This window comes from Colletotrichum aenigma (genome assembly GCF_013390185.1).
Source record: "Colletotrichum aenigma strain Cg56 chromosome Unknown KSG_Cg56_contig07, whole genome shotgun sequence".
In the NCBI taxonomy this organism is placed as follows: Eukaryota; Fungi; Ascomycota; class Sordariomycetes; order Glomerellales; family Glomerellaceae; genus Colletotrichum; species Colletotrichum aenigma.
This window is the reverse complement of record NW_023500913.1, coordinates 63,063-81,593: the sequence shown is the minus strand read 5'-3', so window position 1 is coordinate 81,593 and position 18,531 is coordinate 63,063. Positions and strand designations below refer to the sequence as shown.

Below are 18,531 nucleotides of genomic sequence, written 5' to 3'. Positions count from 1 at the left end.
TAATTAATCTGGGGTACATGTCCGCGCGCTGATACTGGGGAAGCTTTCCTATCTTACCCGGCCCCTGGCTGGTTGCGAACAGGGCTCGTCGGACTTATCTTGTCGACAGGCGCGTTCAAGGCAACTCTGCAGCAAGTGACATGACGCTAAGGGGTACGTTGGAAAGTAGGGAGCGATATCCTGGCATTTGACAAGGACTCAGTCGTTGCCCTCCAGCTGGGTTGAAGCTGGCATGGCCCGTGGCAAGTTTAAAGAGAGAATGCCTCGCAACCAAGTGGCCTGTTCACCGAATAATCAGACATCATCTCATTTTTGTACATGATTGTTCGTCCAATATTGCCTCGAATGCATCTTTGATATCACAACTACCACATTACCAACATGGCTTTGGATCACGACAAGTCCCCCTTCTCGAAGGAGGCCCTCTCTTCTGACGACAATGCCAACGATGAGAAAGTTCAAGACTTCGGCCGACTCGAAAGCCATACACAGGGAGAATCACAGTTTGTTGGCCAGGGAGGCACAAAGAGAAATGTCAAGTCGCGACATGCTCAGATGATTGCCATCGGTGGCAGTATCGGAACTGGTCTTTTTGTCGGTTCTGGCCAAGTCCTTGCGGCAGGAGGCCCCTTGTTCCTCTTCCTGGCGTACGCTTTGACATCTATCCTGGTGTATGGAGTTGTTACGGCGGTCATGGAAGTTGGAACATACCTCCCTGTTACCGGCAGCTCCATGTCCTACTACTGCAACCGTTACGCCTCACGATCTCTCGGATTTGCTCTCGGCTGGCTTTACTTCTACTCCTTCGGAATCATCCTCGCATACGAAATCACGGTCGGATCAATTATTATAAACTACTGGCCGAACAACGTTCCTAACGCTGTGTGGCTCACGCTCTTGCTGATTGTCATCGTTGGACTCAACTTTTCCCCGGTAGCCGTGTATGCGGAGACCGAATTCTGGTTTGCCAGCCTGAAAATCATCCTCTTTATTGGCCTGTTGCTTTTATCAGTGGTTCTGATTCTCGGAGGAGGCCCGAGCGGCCAGCGTCTGGGATTCTACTACTGGGTTGATCCGGGAGCAACGAAAGAATACATCATCACGGGCTCTGGTGGCCGTTTCACCGCGTTCCTCTATGGATGGGTGTTTTCCGGGTTCTCTTTCTACTTCAGCCCAGAGCTCATCATCATTACCGGTGGAGAGATGCAGAACCCTCGGAAGAATCTTCCTATTGCGAGCAGGAGGTTCTTCTATCGACTTATCATTTTCTACCTCCTGGGGTCCCTAGCAATTGGTGCTATTTGCAACTCCAACTCCGAGGGCCTGACGTCTGGAGCCGGCAACGCTGACGCATCGCCTTGGGTTATTGCTATCAGGAATGCAGGAATCAACGGGCTTCCCTCCGTTGTGAATGCAGGAATTCTGACCAGCGCGTGGTCTGCTGGTAACTCTTATCTCTACATGGCGAGTCGGTCTTTGTACTCGCTTGCTGTTGCAGGCAACGCCCCGAAGATCTTCGCTCGCTGCAACAGCTACGGACTCCCCATCTACGCTGTCATTGCTGCTAGCTGTTTCACCTTGCTGGCATATCTGAGCGTTTCTTCAGATGCCGGAGTCGTGTTTAACTGGTTCGTCAGTCTGACAAACACCGCTGGCTATACATCCTGGATTTTCTGCGGTCTCATCTTCCTTCGCTTCCGCAAGGCTTGCACCGTCCAAGGCATCAAGGTTCCTTACCAGTCATGGTGCCAGCCGTACGGGGCGTACATCTCTATGGCCTGCTTTACTTTCCTGCTCTTGGCCAATGGCTTCACCGTCTTTTACCCCGGCAGGTTCTCGGCATCTAGCTTTTTGACGGCTTACATTGGAATTCCGCTCTTCATTGTCATCTACCTCGGCCACAAGCTTACCGTTGGCAAGAATGACCCTTGGCTGTATGCCCCCGAGACCGTTGATCTCACATCGGACCTCAGGGAGGTCGAGGCTGAAGCTGAGTGGTGGACCAACTTGGAGAAAGAAAAGGAAGAGAAGGCAGGTCCAGCCAACAAGGCTTGGCGCATGGTGTCAGCGATTTGGGGATGAGTGAAGCACTCAAAGGGAGGACATCCCAATGTCACGAGAAAGTTTAGCGTCGCTACCCAGATCAATACACGTTTATCTAGCTACTGCCCAAGGTTAACCAAGCTGCGTCTCATGTGCAAGGGAAATCTCTTAGGTAGAGACCTCAAATTCCAGCTCGTCATTCTCAGGAATTGCATGCATTGTGACTGAACGTATAACACTGTCGTGCCTGTTCTGTGACTTGCCAATTGAATCGATAACCGCGGTCTAATTTGGAACGTATCCGAAGTATGGTGGTCAGCCAGCTACATGCCAGCGCCTGTAGTACGCATGCTCACCTGACGAATCATGGGTGGTCTTCCGCGACTAAAATCCCTATCATGGGGAAGGTGTGCAGCTCTGGCCGCCCCAGTGATGTTCCGACAAAGTTTGAGATAGGTGATACTTGATATCTTTCTATCAGTGGTGGAATTGATTAGGCATTTCAAAGGGGAAAGCCATCCCTCCACGCTAGGATGTGTTGGTGGGCAATGCGGGGGAGGGTCCAGATCGGCGACTATTCTTATCGCCGCCGGCTAATTCTAGAGATGGAAAGTTATCCCCTCGACCTAAGTCGCCTCCCGCGATAGGCCCCACTCGATCGATCAGCTGTTTGTATGCCATGGATGCATCAGGACGCTGCGATGGGAAAGTTGTGCAGACACCTTCTCAGCAGCAGAATATCTGACATGATCTTGGTGACTACATCTCGGTGCGTGAAAATGTCGTTGAACAGCTATTTAGACAAGTCCTGAACTTCAAACACACAGCCAACAACCCTTTTACTTGCTAACCTGTCTTACAACTCCAATTGAGTCTGTCTCTTACAGTCTCTAGACCCCGACATCTTCCACATATCTTTTACATAGTCGCAGACATGGGTTCCATTCCGACACCAATCAAGAAGACCTTTGATGTCCTCATCATCGGCTCTGGTCTCTCTGGCCTTGCAAGTCTCCACCATATCCGCAAGCAGATGCCCGATTGCCGTGTCCAAGTTCTCGATAACGGCGCGGACGTCGGCGGCACCTGGTTCTGGAACCGGTATCCCGGATGCCGCTTTGACTGCGAGTCCGTGTCTTACGGGTACTCTTTTGACAAGGAGCTTTTGCAGGAGTGGCACTGGAAGGAGGCCTTCTCTCCCCAACCCGAGACACACAAGTACATCCGTCGCTTTGCCGAGAAGAACGACTTGTACAGCCACATCCAATTCAACACAACTATTAAGTCCGCACGCTGGAGTGACAGCGATCGTACATGGACGTTTGTCGACCAGGATGGAAATCAATATGTCACCACCTTTTTCTTGAGCTGCATCGGCTTCCTCTCCACGCCATCGCTTCCTGCTATTCCCGGCATTGAGAAATTCAAAGGCCAGTCTTTCCACACTTCTAGGTGGCCAGAGGACCTAAGCTTGAGCCGCGACTTTGCTGGCAAGCGCGTCGGTGTCATTGGTACTGGCGCAACGGGTATCCAGACCATCACCGCCCTGTCGAAGGAGCCCAGCATCAAGTCTCTCAACGTGTTCCAGCGCTCGGCGACCTGGACCGTGCCTCTTCGCAACTATGAAATCTCCGAAGAGAAGATGGAGGAGTTGAAGAACAGCTACGACGATATCTTCAAGATCTGCCGCTCTACTCCTTCCGGCTTCATGCATATGGCTGATACCCGCAAGACTATGGAGGTCTCAGACGAGGAGCGTCTGGCTCTTTGGGAGAAGCTTTACAACGAGCCAGGCTTTGGAAAGTGGCAGGGCGTGTTTAGCGATGCCTATACGGACCGTCAAGCCAACGAGATATACTCCAAGTTCATCGCCGACAAGATCCGTCAAAGAGTCAACGACCCCGAGGTTGCAGAGAGCCTGATACCTAAGACCTACGGTTTTGGTACTAAGAGAGTGCCTCTCGAGAGTGGTTACTTCGAGGCCTTTAACCAAGACAACGTTCATCTTATCGACTTGAAGAAGACACCAGTCGCCGAAGTTACCTCAAAGGGCATCGTGACGTCGGATGGCAAAGAGCATGGGCTTGATATTCTCATTTATGCGACCGGATTTGACGCCATCACTGGCTCTTTCAGTGCGATTGATTGGCAAGGCAAGGACGGTCGTCCATTGATCGCACCTAGCGGAACACCCAAAGGCGATAAGGCTGTCTGGGTTGACAACAGGCCCTATACCTATCTTGGCATGACGGTCCCTTCCATGCCCAACATGTTCATGGTTCTCGGCCCGCATCAGCCGTTCGGTAACGCTACGCGAAACATCGAGCATGCCGTGCAGGTAGTTGTGGATCTCTTGAAGTACTGCAGAGAGAAGGGTTATACGTATGCTGAGGCTACGGAAGAGGCCGCAGATGGATGGACGGAGCACGTCTTTGAATGCAGCAAGGGCTCTTTGGTCAATGAGGTTGACAGTTGGATGACCGGTGTCAACACCAACATTAGGGGCAAGCAGGTTCGAAGCGTGGTAAGATACGGCGGTTCAGCACAAGAGTTCCAGCGAAGATGCAGGGAAGTTAAAGAAGCTGGATATAAGGGTTTAGTCTTGGCTTAGAATTGAGATAGCGCCAATTATTTCATTATGTTCATTTTCATTCACATTGCCACTCGTACAACCTTAAATCTTGAAGTGATGACATGATCTTACCCAAATCTCGCCAATTTTGTCTTTTTGATACCGCTTTTGTAACGACCATACACAAGTTGACCAGATGACCACTCGTGTAGCCATTGGGGAAGAACATCACCCCTGGTTGATAGTGATGAGTCGGGGTGTGGCATCGAATGCATCGCCTAGATCTGCTCCTTTGATACGCCAATGGGAGTACCTATCCATTTTGACCTCGCCCTGAATGCGCCTCCTCGGTTTTGGATTCTTGTTACCCGCGGAAGAAATGCCATCTCTCCGATTTCGGCCTCCACTGCATTTGTGACGGCTGTCACTTTCCCGTGTGACACGACCTCTCCAATAGGTGATAAGGTGCATCGATTTGCTGGCTGATCCTTATCACATTCGCCTCAAGGTCTCTATCATGACCGAACCCCGCAGCGATGCAAAATAGAGCCCCGCTTCCGGGTGTCATACTTGTCCTGCTGATAAGCATGGTTGACGCGTGACAACGCGGGTAGGGCGGGATGGCCGTAGGCGACCCCGCGCAAGACGCAGCGGGCGGGGATCTAAAACCGAATGTGGGGGCGAGCGACTCTTCATTTCAATCAGGAAAGTCCTTCCATGGAGGGGCAGTAAGTCAATGGAAAGCTACTCCAAGTGGCTTTCTAGATGTAGAAAGGAATCCAGGGCAAGTTCACGATGCCAGAGTATTTAATTGTAGATAGAGTTTTATACGCAACATCTGAATCTTCGACTGTGCCATCGACCTGAAAGCTACCGCATCAATACCTACGTCTCGATACTCCGCACATTTGTCTTCTCATTCTCTCTAAACCCTTGAAAACGAAATGGACGTTCCTGGCTTCGCCTTGGTTACGGGAGCTGCCTCCGGCATTGGGAGAGCATGCGCTAACGCCTTTGCCCAAGAAGGATCCGCTGGCGTCGCGCTTCTTGATCTCAATGCTGACGCACTGGCTACTGTCAAGGCTGAAATTGAGGAGCAAGTCAGCAAGAAGCAACAAACCGGAGCAAACGGCAGCGCAAAGCCAAATCGGATTCTTACATACCCTGTCAACATCGCCGACGAAGCGGAGATCACCCGCGTTGTCAACGATGCAGCTGCCAAATTTGGCAGACTAGATTACGTCGTCAACGCCGCTGGTATTGCAATCAAGCATGCTGGTGGTGCTGCATTCGCCAAAACAGAGGACTGGCAGCGAGTTCTTGACGTGAATATCAACGGCACATTTTACGTCCTTCGAGCAGCCGCGCAGATTATGCTTAAGCAAGAGCCAATTCTTTCTACTATTGATGGCAGACCCCTCCAGCGTGGCTCTATTGTCAACTTTGGATCTATTCAGGGTGTGGTTGGCATCACCCTGTCGACTGCGTACACGACAACAAAGCATGCAGTCATTGGTCTTACCCGCACCGCATCTGAGGATTACGCTAAAGATGGCCTGCGTATCAATGCTATTTGCCCTGGATACACGGAAACTCCCATGACAACAAAGAACCCTGAGGTATTGAAGGCTATGGAGGAGAGAGTGGCTAGTGCGGTGCCGATGCAGAGGATGGGCCACGCAAAGGAGATCGCGGACGGAGTCTTGTATCTTGCCGGAGGTCGGAGTTCCTTTGTTACCGGGTCTGCGTTGATGGTTGATGGAGGCTACACATCGAGGTAGTGTTCGTTTCACATCCTTGGAAGGGATGGAACGCTGCGCTCGGGTCTTGAGGTTTCTGTGTTATACAACTTCCCGAATAATACCTTCTATGCTTTTGAATTGGGGTTCTTCCCTGCTGGACTCTTGCTGATTTGCCGATTGAAAATTGCTTTCGGAGTATGTCGACAGCCGTATTTGTGGATACCACCGTTGACATTCATCTAGGAAGGTTCAGTGACGAGATGTGAGTCCGATCAAGGCTCTAGTTAAACCCAAAATCTTATATCTACTCCAGCTTTCGTATTGACCAACGTTGAATCGTGCGGGTTTTTAGTCAAACCCGATCATTCTCAAGCATTGTTCACTTACACAGGCTTACAACTTCAGAGGTCCGAACCGTAATTGAGTTTTCGGCATGTGGCGCCATCTTCCGATGTTTGTCTCTAAGCTTAAAACTTACGTTTGGACGGGAGATGTCAAAGCAAAAAAACATACCTACGCCCGATAATACTTGATATGATTCGTCAGTAGGAGATGATGGCATTGACGTGCCCAGGGCCGGTAGAGGCCCCACATCTTACCGAGATGCATCGAGTTCGAATTCCATTGCCCCTAGATTGAAGTCATGAAGCCGAGGTTCAGGCAGCATACAAGTGTTGGGCAATTTGATTCACAATAAAAAAATAAGTAGATAATCATTGTTCCCATTAACCCAATCGAAATTTAACAGTCATGGTACGAGTTGCGATTGCCGGAGGTTCTGGAGGCCTAGGCCGTGTGATCACGAAGGCCGTTGCTCGAACTGGGAAACACGACGTGTTCTTACTTTCACGGAGAGTAAGTCGATGAAGGCTTTTATCGTGAATATGCATTAAAATTGCCAAACAGTCTCTGAGCATCTCCGAGCAGACCATTGGTGTTGGGTGCTTGACAGTTGACTACAGCAACGTTTCTCAGATCACCGGTCTCCTGGAAAGCAACAATATCGAGGTTATCATATCGGCCATTGGGATTGTGTTCGAAGACTCGTATCGTGCGCAAATGAACCCTATTGAAGGAGCTTCTCGTTCGACAACTGTCCGGCGATTTGCACCCAGCGAGTTCGCCCTCGACTACGTTCAAGGCGTAACCCAGCATGTGTTATTCGACCCCGAACAGGAGTATCTAATGACTAACTTCCGTACCAGAGGTTATCCTTTTCCCGTCCCCGGGTCTCAGATGTACAAAGCTGCCGAGTACAAAGTGGAGACCCTCGAAAAGTTGAAGTCCACCCAGATGGAATATACTAGATTTATATCCGGATTCCTGATGGACTACTATGGATATTCCGCTGTACCCTGCCCCGTACTTCCATTAGCAGTTGTGCTAGACGTGGAAAATTGCCAAGCAGCAATTCCGACCGACGGCAACTCGCCCGTGACGCTCACCCATTCAGAGACGATCGGCAGGTTCGTGGCAGCGAGTCTCGACATGCCTTGCTGGCCCAAGAAAGCGTTGATTATTGGAGATACTCTGACTTGGAACCAGGCTTTGGAAATCGCGGAGGAGGCTCGCGATACGATGATCCCGTCTTACAGCAGTTGCGAAGTCTGACGCAGGATCATAACAGTCAAAATGTTCGACGTCAATGATCGAGTCTCTCTACGACCTCAAAAAAGGTGTCATAACGGAGCTCCCCAGGAACAAGCGGCGATACATGGCGTTTCCAAAGGGGATCTTGGATCCGGTGCTGTGTGTGTGGAACATCGGCTTCATTCAGGGCTTCTATGACTTAGAGGAAGGATTGGCCAATCCCGACAACATGCTGAACCAAGTGTTCCCGGACGTCCCGGTGCTGGGCTTCAAAGAAATCATGGAAAGATGCCGGAAATAGCGAATGAACCTAGCTTATGAGAAAAAAAAACATTCAGCTGTGTCGTTGCAGATTGCTCCCGCTCATACCGACGACATGGCCTGCGCGACGTTCTGGGGATTTAACATCAGCTAGAAGCTCTTCCCTGTTGGCTCATTAAGCAGCATATCGGTGTTTCATCACCACTGAACGCACATTAACTTTCCGACAAATATCCCACTTCAATTCAGGCAAAAGTCTTAGCTGTTTTCAGGGATGGTTCGTAACTTTACCCGAGTCCACGTCCGCGGGGGTGGATCTCGGCCGACATCGTGGTCCTCGCCGATTTCCCCCCCATCTGCCCCTCATCTCGAATCATCTGTTCGGCAGCTGCGGGGCATCACAAACGCCGCCGGTGGGCACTGCGGCTTTCGCGACATCCGAGTGGTCAATTCTGCGCAGCAAGTGTCATATGCCGCTGTTCGTGGCATCGTTTTTATCCTGCGATCTCCATCCATCGAGCCATGGCAACAGGAGCAACTCCGCACGCGGGACGCAGGCGCATGGTAGTACAAAACTGAGAAACCTTTGACGTACCGTCGATTACCCCTCACGGATTGCTCTGTTCGTCCGCCAACATTCTTCGTCAACGACTGTTTGGCGACATCTTCACTGATCACTTAATTCAAGAATCAACCCCTCCAAGAACGTCAAAATGCCCTTCCCAAAGACAGAGGGAAAGTTGGTTTACGCCTACGATGCTGAAAAGGTTTGGGTCGAGCCATGGGGCCCCAACGCATTCCGAGTTCGAGCCACCAAAGCCCGTGAGATGCCTACGGAGGACTGGGCTCTGCTGAAACCAGAAGAAACCGATGCCAAGATTACCTTCGATGAGCAGGGTGGCACCATCACCAACGGCAAGATCAAGGCAACCATTACAACAGGTGGAAAGCTTTTAATGTGGAATGACAAAGGGGAACTGATTCTCGAGGAGTACTCAAGGCATCGCCGGGATGTCCTGGACCCCAAGTGCAGTGCCCTTGATGTTGAGGCTCGCGAGTTCATGGCGATTGTTAACAGCAATGACTATCACCTGACCGCCAGATTTGAGAGCGTCGACCCGGACGAGAAGATCTATGGAATGGGTCAGTATCAACAGAGTTTCTTCGACATTAAGGGCCACGATCTGGAACTCGCCCACCGCAACTCCCAGGCCAGTATTCCGTTTGCATTGTCATCGCTCGGCTACGGATTTCTCTGGAACAACCCGTCTGTGGGAAGAGCTATTCTTGGACGAAACATCATGAGTTTCGAGGCCAAGTCCACAAGAGCTCTAGATTACTGGATTGTGACCGGAGACTCACCTTCCAAAATCGTCGAGGCATACGCCGACGCCACCGGAAAGGTTCCAATGATGCCAGAGTATGGTCTAGGGTTTTGGCAATGCAAGTTGCGATATCAGACTCAAAAAGAGCTCCTTGATGTTGCTCGAGAATACAGAAGACGCGAGCTACCGATTGACCTCATCGTGATCGACTACTTTCATTGGCCGAAGCAGGGCGAATGGAAGTTCGACCCAACATACTGGCCCGATCCCGACGCTATGATCAAGGAGCTGCAAGAGCTCAAGATTGAGCTCATGATTTCGATTTGGCCGACAGTCGACCATAAATCCGAGAACTGGGACGAGATGGTCGAGAAGGGATATCTCATCCAGTCTGATAGGGGCATTCGCATAGCCATGAACTTCCAAGGTGACACCACGCATTTCGATGCCACGAATCCAGAGGCGAGAGATTATGTCTGGAAGAAGGCCAAGCAGAATTATTATGACAAGGGCATCCGTGTCTTCTGGTTGGATGAGGCCGAACCAGAGTACACCGTGTACGACTTTGATACCTATCGATATCATGCGGGATCCAATGTTTCCGTCGGCAATATCTATCCCGTCGAGTATGCGCGAGCATTCTACGAAGGAATGGAGGCAGAAGGTCAGCAGAACATCGTCAACCTGATCCGCTGTGCTTGGGCGGGAAGTCAAAAGTACGGCGCACTTGTCTGGAGTGGCGATATTGCTTCTTCGTGGAGCAGTCTGCGAAACCAGGTAGCAGCCGGCCTCCACATGGGTCTTTCCGGGATCCCTTGGTGGACCACGGATATTGGAGGCTTCCACGGTGGTGACCCTCGCGATGAGAAGTTCCGCGAACTGTTCGTTCGTTGGTTCCAATGGGGTGCATTCTGCCCAGTGTTCAGACTTCATGGATGCCGCGAGCCAGAGCAGCCTCAGCATGGTACAACCGGAGGTGCTGAGTGCCATAGTGGTGCGCCGAACGAAGTATGGTCATATGGACCTGAGGTCTATGAGATCTGCAAGAAGTATATGTTCCTTCGCGAGGAGTTGAGAGACTACACAAGGACCTTGATGAAGCAAGCTCATGAGAAAGGAACGCCTGTCATGCGGACTCTGTTTTATGAGTTCCCGGATGATAAAGAAACTTGGAGCATTGGTCAGCAGTACATGTTCGGTGACAAGTACCTGATTTGTCCTGTATTGCACGCCGATAAGAGGAGTATCAAGGTTTACCTGCCCAAGATCGATGGCAAGTGGAAGTCGCTTCAGAAAGGCAAAAACGACGCATACGAGGGTGGTCAGTGGATCGAGGTCGACGCACCCTTGGATTGGATGCCGGTATTCAAGAGAGAGTAGAAACTACTTCCATTCATACCAATTCGTTGAAATCGAGGGAAATTGAAATTTGTCCGTCGGGCTTCGCTTCAAAATGCATCAATTAAACATGCGATCAAACCTAAACCTGACGCTACAGAACGTACTCATCAAATGCCTTGTGATGGCGGACGCCTAGTACAGATGATTTAGAGTTTTCATACCTGGGCGGGTAGTAGGTATAGACGACAAGAGAGACGATAATACGGATAGTAAGAGGAATCTAAATAGAGACGATAAAGAGATCGATAAAAGTAAAGATGATAAGGACAATAGTAATAGCTATCGGAATAACACACTGCGCTCAATAGAAGTAGTCATCCGCCTAAATAGCTAGGAGTATCCGCCCGGATCGCAACACTCGTTACTGATTACGACGATATCAAGTGAGACAGTTCTCAATAATTCAAACATTGGCGATCAAATCAAAGGCCAGATGCGTGGAGTCAAACTCAACCAGCCCAAGTCGCTCGTATGAACGTTCGTTTTGTCTAGACTTTTGCACAAGAATACCACCCCAACACTCCTGGGAGTCTGTATATAACAGAAGGCATTGTACTTCCATCCTACCCGGAGTCACAATCTCTGTAGGCCAAACAAGGTTCTCGAAATGTTTCTTTGAGCCGTGTCTCCAAAAAGACTGACTGCAGTGTGCAAGTGGCTGGGTTGCCGTCGAATTTCCGCGCAAGAGTAGTCGATCTGGTAGATCTAGCATCTTATTCATGAGCCTTCCCCGAAGTAGCAAATTGCAACTGGAGCTAATAATGTAGCGAGAATCGTCGTAAACTTTTGGGCAGTTCACTGCTGAAATTTCGGCATCGACAATACGCCGAGAAGATCCGCGAATCAGACTGTACGTGATCGGACCTTCAACAGATGCCAAACTCCAGGACGGCGCCTGTAGTTCGGTGCCAATTTTTGACATGGGGAAGGAAATAGTTTCATTCCCAGTGGAATCGATATCACCCTTACCAAAATAGCGCCGAAGAAGTCCTGGGAGTATTTCCACTTCCCAAATTCCGGCTAAGCATCGGTCTTCGCTACGATCCAGAATGTGTGTGGCCATGGCTAGGATGGCCAGAAGCCGGTCCTTTTTGAAAGAGATTTTCGAAAGAGAGAGACCTGGTAGTGAGCTGCTCGACTATGGACGTGTACCAGGAATCAATCCAATGCGAGTGGCTGACGAAAGGATTCATGATGTTGCGTTCGTACGCTTTCCGGTCGGGACAGTTGCCATAAGTCTCATTGCGACCTCATTCACACCATGACGCCGAACGACACTCCCATGTGACTTCGGAATGTCTGAAAGTTAGGAGCCGTCGAGGGACTAGCCGCTCCTGAAAACACCACGCTCGCGACCAAATGGGTTCTTGATTGTTATTGCATTTGTGCCGAATTCTTCCACGGGACGAGATGCCCATTGTGCATGATGGGATAGATGACATTCTGGTCTCTCCTTGAGGAAACCCTCCTCGTCGGCCCGTGCCGTAGCCGCAGTGACAATGAAATAAGAATTCTCGCAGATGCTCGCCCTTGCTGCCGACTCAACTCGCCAATCTTGCTCATCATCTTGAACGATGCAAAGCGAGTCAATCCACAGGTAGCATACTTCTAATTGCCGGCATACAGTAATGGCGTCTTGGAACGTTTTTGGCATGTCGTCCTATGGAATTCCACCCCTTCGCATGGCGACATTGCTTTTTTTTTGTGACACATATCTGTTGCTTGCCCCATCGATGGCTTAAAGCGACGTATCGCTCGGTCTCGCCGTTCGTTTCCAAGAGACGAAGGCAGCGTTTCGATTTCGCCAAGATAAAGAACTCTGCGCGGAAGCGGCGTAACATCAGTAGCTCGGCAGGCCGTTCCTTTATGTCCCTCGTCACAATATTCACTCCAATAGGCGACAAGATCAATGCACTAATGAGAGTCAGGAGATTTCGACAATGGAAGAAGATGTCCGATCTGCAAACTATCCGTCAATTTCGGCGGGCCAAAAAGCTCCAGGTTTGGTCGAATCAGAATGGGATTGTTTCCACCAGCTTTGACGTGATATGTATCTCGCTGAAAATCCGTCGAAAACCGCCGTTCTTGTGTGATGGCTAACCGCAGAATCGTAGCAAGTAGACATGTGATTAGACTAGAATCTCGATTATTGAATGGTCGATACTCCTTGTAGTTGAAGGTTTTTCCATTGAAATGTCTGCCGGGAAGGCTGTGCACCCATTATTGTGTGATTTTGCTATTCTTGAGCACTTGATCTTTCCCTCCTAACTTTTCTTCTTCGCAGTTTGCCGCCTGGAGGCGCACCTTATTAACTACTATATAACTCTCATAGGGAAATATTTGAGGGCTAGGATAGTAGAGCAATCTCTATAGCTACCTATAGGGGTATATAAAGAGAGCGTAAATTACCTCGATTATAGGGGGTAAGCATCTCCCTCTTCACGCTGCTATAACCTATTACTCCTTTAATGTTAAGATGCCGTCACTATATTATGTTGATACTATCTATTGCCGCCTCGAGAGTAGCGATAGTTATGCCTCGGCTTCAAAATGTATCGTTTGGTTGAGGTATGCTAGTAGAAGGTAGCGGTGTATTTGGTACGCTGTTAAGCCTTGCGCCAGGGGACTAGGTCGTGTGCGCAAAAATCTGCAAACTTTATGCTGGTTGTTTTGGGCGATTGTGAGAAGGCTATCGCTGCTCTCTCTTGAGCACTTGATGTTGTGTGATTACAAGATGACTGTTTCTCGATTGAGCTCAGTTGCATCGCATGTGCTTCGAAGGTGTGCTAAACCGGCCGACATGCATCACTAGTAAATCCGTTTCGTGGAGGCGTGCGAAGTTCCCCGAAACCATGATTCGTCACATTATTTCCATTTTAACTGCGTACAAAAGAAGCTAGCCTAATTCGGGCTGCTCTTGATGATTCACGCGTCAGGCAAGACGCGTTTGGTAACTAGTTTTTCTCAATTAGGACTGAGATGAAGCTCCCAACCGGCGTTCCTCATCCAAATAGGCTCTTACTTGAGCTTCCAAGTTTCCTTGACGAGGTCGGCAGCCTTTTCACCAATGCCGTAGGCCGGCATCTGCGTGTGGCCACCGTTGAGGGTTGGCATGATACTGCAATCAGCTACACGTAAGCCTTTGACTCCCTTCACAGTGAGGGTATGGTCCACAACAGCCTTCGGGTCGTCTGCCTTGCCCATTGCGCAAGTACCAGCAGCGTGGTAGCCTAGTTCGTGATCTTAGCAATCATTCAAGGATGTTAGGTAACGGATGGAGAGCTCACAGGTGGTTGCGTTGTCTTTCACGTAAGGAATCCACTCCTCACGAGTCGTGTACTTGTGGTGTACAAGTTCGCTTGGCCAAGAACCCTTGACGATACCCTTGGTACCCTTGCCTTGCATGATGATCTCATTACCAAATCGGCACGCCTCGGCGAGGACCTCGACATCAAGAGGGTCGGCAAGATAGTTGGTATCGACAACAGGGACCGCGGTGGCATCAGTGCTGCGAAGGGCCACAGTGCCCCGAGACTTGGGGGCAAAGAGCTCGGCGATCATGCTGAAGGCATGCTTGTTGTCGACGGGAAACTTATCAAACTGCTTGGGTCCACCGTAGCATTCGGTGGTGAAGAACTCAATGTTGGGTTGCTTCGGCGTGAGACCCATCGGGTCACGTCCCTCTTCGCGAGGGGCGTTCTTCCACAAGTCCGAATCGGCGAGACGGTCATCTAAGCGGGCGTACGCAAAAGCACCGAAGGGAAAGGTCGACAGAAAGCCTGCCTTATGGTCCTTCCAGAGAGCATATGTCTTCGCAAAGTTATCGCCGTGGTAAACATGATGGTCGTTGGTCAGGCCCTCCTTTTCAGTCTCGTAGAACATGAAAACGATCTTGATGCTCCTGTAAGCAAAAGGTTTGACACATGTGTGAAGAAGGTAGACTCACAAGATGATCCATCAAATTCTTACCGACACCGGGCAAGTCAACCAAAGTCTGAATGCCGAACTTCTCCAGCTCAGACTTGGCACCAATGCCAGAGCGATTCAGGATATTGGGACTGCAGTAGGCACCGCCGCTCACAATGATCTCTTTGGTTGCTTTGATGTTGACGGGGGATCCGTCGGGCTTGACTGCACGGACGCCAGTGGCCTTGAGCTCCCCGTTGACGTTCTCGATGATAACCTTGTCAACGTGTGTCTGAGTCATGAGATGCAGATTATCCCTCGTGTTGGCGTTTGTAACGAAGTTGGCTGCAGTCGTGCGAGTTCCCTTGTACACTGTTCTCGGCGCATGGCCACATCCATGAGGGTTGTTTCCATGGGTGAACATGTCGTGATCAAGTGGGAGTCCCTTGTCAACCATGGAGTCCATGATAAGGTTGGAGATGGGAGCGAGATCGTGCGGCTCGATGTCGAGGTGGCCTTCGGTGCCATGGTCGGAAGACGCCTTGAACCAATCCTTTCCGTGGAAGTTCTCGGCCTGCGCAAATTGCATGTTAGAAATGCGAACGAATAATGAGGAGAGCGGAGCAATCAAAGGGTCCGGGATTTACATACCTTGCGGATATACTTGAAAAAGTCTTCGCCACTCCAGCCCTCAGCGCCCCAGTCATCGTAGTCCTGCTTGGCGCCTCGAATGCATAGAGTACCATTACATCCTGAGCAACCACCGAGGAACTTGCCCCGACTTAGCTTCACTTGTCTGTTATTAACTGCAGCCTTGGGTTCGCTGACGACGTTCCAGTCGGTCTCCTTGTCGAAAAGTTGGGACCAACTAGAACGCGAAGCAGAGCTTGTGAGCATTGAACGATAAAGTGAGTTGCAATTGCAGTGTTTTGACTCACCCCCCTGTCATATGAACATTCTCCAAGTCCTTGTTGTGTTCGCCAGCCTCAATGACAAGAACGCTGGTGTTGGGGTTCTCGGCAAGTCGGCTAGCTACAACGCAACCAGAAGTGCCGCCACTAGAAAACAGAGACAGCCAGGTCAGTTTCCGAGGAGCCCCCAATATTTGTGTTCAGTCCAAGTGCCAAGGACCTACCCGCAAATGACGAAGTCGTAAACGAGATCTTGAGGAATAGAACCCATGTTGAAAGCTCAGGACTAAAGTCGGGATAATTTCAAGAGAATTTGCGAGAAAGCTTAGACAGTGACGAGAAAAACGACCGATGCACACCTTCGAGTGGCTAGGTCGCGGATTCTTGTATGCACCCTCTCACGCAATGTCTTAGACCCGCGTCCGATTCTCGCTTTCTCCTCTCGCACGTATCAACCTCAACTCCCCCTCATCTGACATGCACCAACCTGCTATCTACCCCTTGAGTATGCTGAACTTGCCCTCATACGACTGGGGAAAGCTACGCCGTTGCCAAGTGATGCCCATCTTCTCCAAAAGGAAACTGAACCGCTTCAATGGCCGGTGGTTTCGGTGTTAATGGCCGCAACCTGCAGGGTCTGGCAGAACCATCTCCACCACGGCTGGGCCGATGTCTGGGGTCCCCGCACACGCAAAACAGCTTTAACCACTGTTGGTGCTAGGATTGCGTGTGTCTTCAGCGACCGTCGTGCATGAGAGCACCCACAGAAGTAATGCAGCAACCGGAAGCAACTCCGGGGTCGATCCTCTGAAGAATATGCACGAACTAAGCCCATTGTGAATATCCCAAGACCTTTTGTACAGCGCCAACGACGCTTCGACATGGAAACTGTCCGGCTCTATGCCGGGTTTCGCTGGGCGACAAACTACCGACCGACGATCATCATTAGTGAGACTTCATGAACCAATGGGAATGCTGGTTGCAAGGCATCGCAGGATGCAACTTCTAGGGCAGTCAAAATCTCTCACATTCACAGCCCAGAATGCGACAGTTACAGAAGTTGCCCCTGGTCTAGAACGAAGCGAAGGCAAAAAGGGGATCGGGAGGCTCTGAATATGATCCTTCTCAGCCGTGGTTGAAAGGTTCTTCGTCGTACGAAGGCTTGCCTCCTTCCTCTTTCAATAGGGATGAGGCGTACCAAGCTTCCTCAAGACCGTTCAGGTTGCATCCTGCCATCGAATGCTCCGATACTGCAGGTCATGATCATAATTCGTAATTGGCATCGAACCATTAGGGTGAATCAATGCAACATTGTCGTTCTAGAAGACCCTCAATACTCAACAGCAGTTTCCTTGGTGATATTCCAGCGTTCTCACAACATGAAAGTGAACGCGAGCAACTCGCACAGAAATGCATCCAAGAGTCGTGCTTTTTGAGTTGTGGAGACAAGTTGACCATTGGAGCCCGAGAACTTCCGTCAAGGCCTGGGGTGCCTTTCTCCCCCGTGGGAAATCTGGAACGAGCAGAATTATGAAGCTCGGGATATGGGGCCGGACGGGAGTGGCGCCCACATCACTTCTAATTTTGACTGACTGTTCCCTTTCGCCGACCGACTGTGGGCCGTCTCCATCTGTGTTTACGCGACGAATCTGATAAGGGGGGTTGAAGAGATCAGGGATTTCCCACAAGAGGAACCAAATCCGCGTCTGCATTCAGCTTTGACAGCATCGCCAACCGGACAACTGGAAGATGAAAATGTTGACCCATTTTACGGAAATTGTGAGCAATTGTCATGCGTGACTGTGAGACCTGCGGCTGATGGAGAATGCACTCGTACCCTTCATGGCCTGTAATATTTCGTAATATGGAGCGAGACCCCTGCTGGCAAGGCCATGCCCTTGGGGGTCTATCTTGGCGATAATACCCTCGACCATTCAATTGCTTCCGTTTGGTCTGAGAAATTTTTCAAGTGGTCCTGCGGATCACCGCTCTGGCGGATGCTACGTTGTGTTGGACCAAAGACGCACGGAGACTGGGCCCTTTTCACCTTCAGCACACGGATACCTAGTACTAATGGGTTGGAATTGAAGAGTCCAAATGGATAACATTGCTTGGCTAACATTAGCCCAGCCTATCTGATTCGTTGTGAATAGTGATGATCAGTGCGAGCTCAGACCTACCGGTGAGCCGCCAGGGAATTGTGAATGTTCAAGTCAACGGTCATATCCTTGAGAGACCAGGAGAGCTGTCCAGATCTGGAAATGCTCAGTGGGCGCAGGAAATGCGCTATGCCTGGGATATGTGCAGAACAGGGACTTCATTGCTGCGCGATGCTCATACAGTCACCGCCGAGCTTTGGCTTATCTCGCCGCAGGAGCCAACATGAACAGCTGGCCGATTCATATTCCATGCCGGCACGTGGTTATCGGCTGGAAGGAATATCGCGGCGGCCCGATTCTGTGCCAAGAGAGTACATTGATGCCTTGATTCCCTGGGAGCCTGATTAGAACGATTTCCCCGTCGATCGCTGCCTGCCCAAACAGGAGAGGGCATTGTCAATTGTGACTTGCCGGAACTCCGGATCCAAGGATTGTCCTTCTCAGTAACACCCGCTGAAGACGTTATGTCGTTTCGGGGGCTACTCCCCTGTCAATCACACACAGGGGAAGCAGACTCGATCCTCATCCAGATGGCGAGAAAACGTTGTACGTAAACACATTTTGATCGAAGGAATGCGGCTTTTAATCCGAGGCGCCCCGAAAACTCCCACCGGCCTTGTG

The 18,531-nt window shown here is 50.5% G+C and overlaps 5 protein-coding genes across 5 annotated transcripts; 4 read left to right on the top strand and 1 right to left on the bottom strand.

Annotated features, from left to right (window-relative positions):
• Positions 1–381: 381 nt before the first annotated feature.
• On the top strand, positions 382–2,082 carry put4-0 (putative proline-specific permease put4; the record flags this gene model as incomplete). Its single annotated transcript, XM_037325549.1, has 1 exon — positions 382–2,082. The coding sequence occupies one exon, from the start codon at positions 382–384 to the stop codon at positions 2,080–2,082; it is 1,701 nt and encodes a 566-aa protein (XP_037175458.1).
• Positions 2,083–2,977: 895 nt separating this feature from the next.
• On the top strand, positions 2,978–4,654 carry otemo (2-oxo-Delta(3)-4,5,5-trimethylcyclopentenylacetyl-CoA monooxygenase; the record flags this gene model as incomplete). Its single annotated transcript, XM_037325548.1, has 1 exon — positions 2,978–4,654. One exon carries the CDS (start codon positions 2,978–2,980, stop codon positions 4,652–4,654), a length of 1,677 nt encoding a protein of 558 aa, XP_037175123.1.
• Positions 4,655–5,559: 905 nt separating this feature from the next.
• On the top strand, positions 5,560–6,396 carry fabG-2 (3-oxoacyl-[acyl-carrier-protein] reductase FabG; the record flags this gene model as incomplete). The annotated part of the gene is made up of 1 exon (XM_037325547.1): positions 5,560–6,396. The coding sequence occupies one exon, from the start codon at positions 5,560–5,562 to the stop codon at positions 6,394–6,396; it is 837 nt and encodes a 278-aa protein (XP_037175124.1).
• Positions 6,397–8,921: 2,525 nt separating this feature from the next.
• On the top strand, positions 8,922–10,913 carry CGCA056_v010299 (putative family 31 glucosidase ORF2; the record flags this gene model as incomplete). The annotated part of the gene is made up of 1 exon (XM_037325546.1): positions 8,922–10,913. One exon carries the CDS (start codon positions 8,922–8,924, stop codon positions 10,911–10,913), a length of 1,992 nt encoding a protein of 663 aa, XP_037174931.1.
• Positions 10,914–13,952: 3,039 nt separating this feature from the next.
• Positions 13,953–16,022, bottom strand: SDH-0 (L-sorbose 1-dehydrogenase; the record flags this gene model as incomplete). The annotated part of the gene is made up of 6 exons (XM_037325545.1): positions 13,953–14,164; positions 14,222–14,825; positions 14,881–15,414; positions 15,492–15,708; positions 15,779–15,898; positions 15,976–16,022. 6 exons carry the CDS (start codon positions 16,020–16,022, stop codon positions 13,953–13,955), a joined length of 1,734 nt encoding a protein of 577 aa, XP_037174932.1.
• Between the last annotated feature and the right edge of the window lie 2,509 nt (positions 16,023–18,531).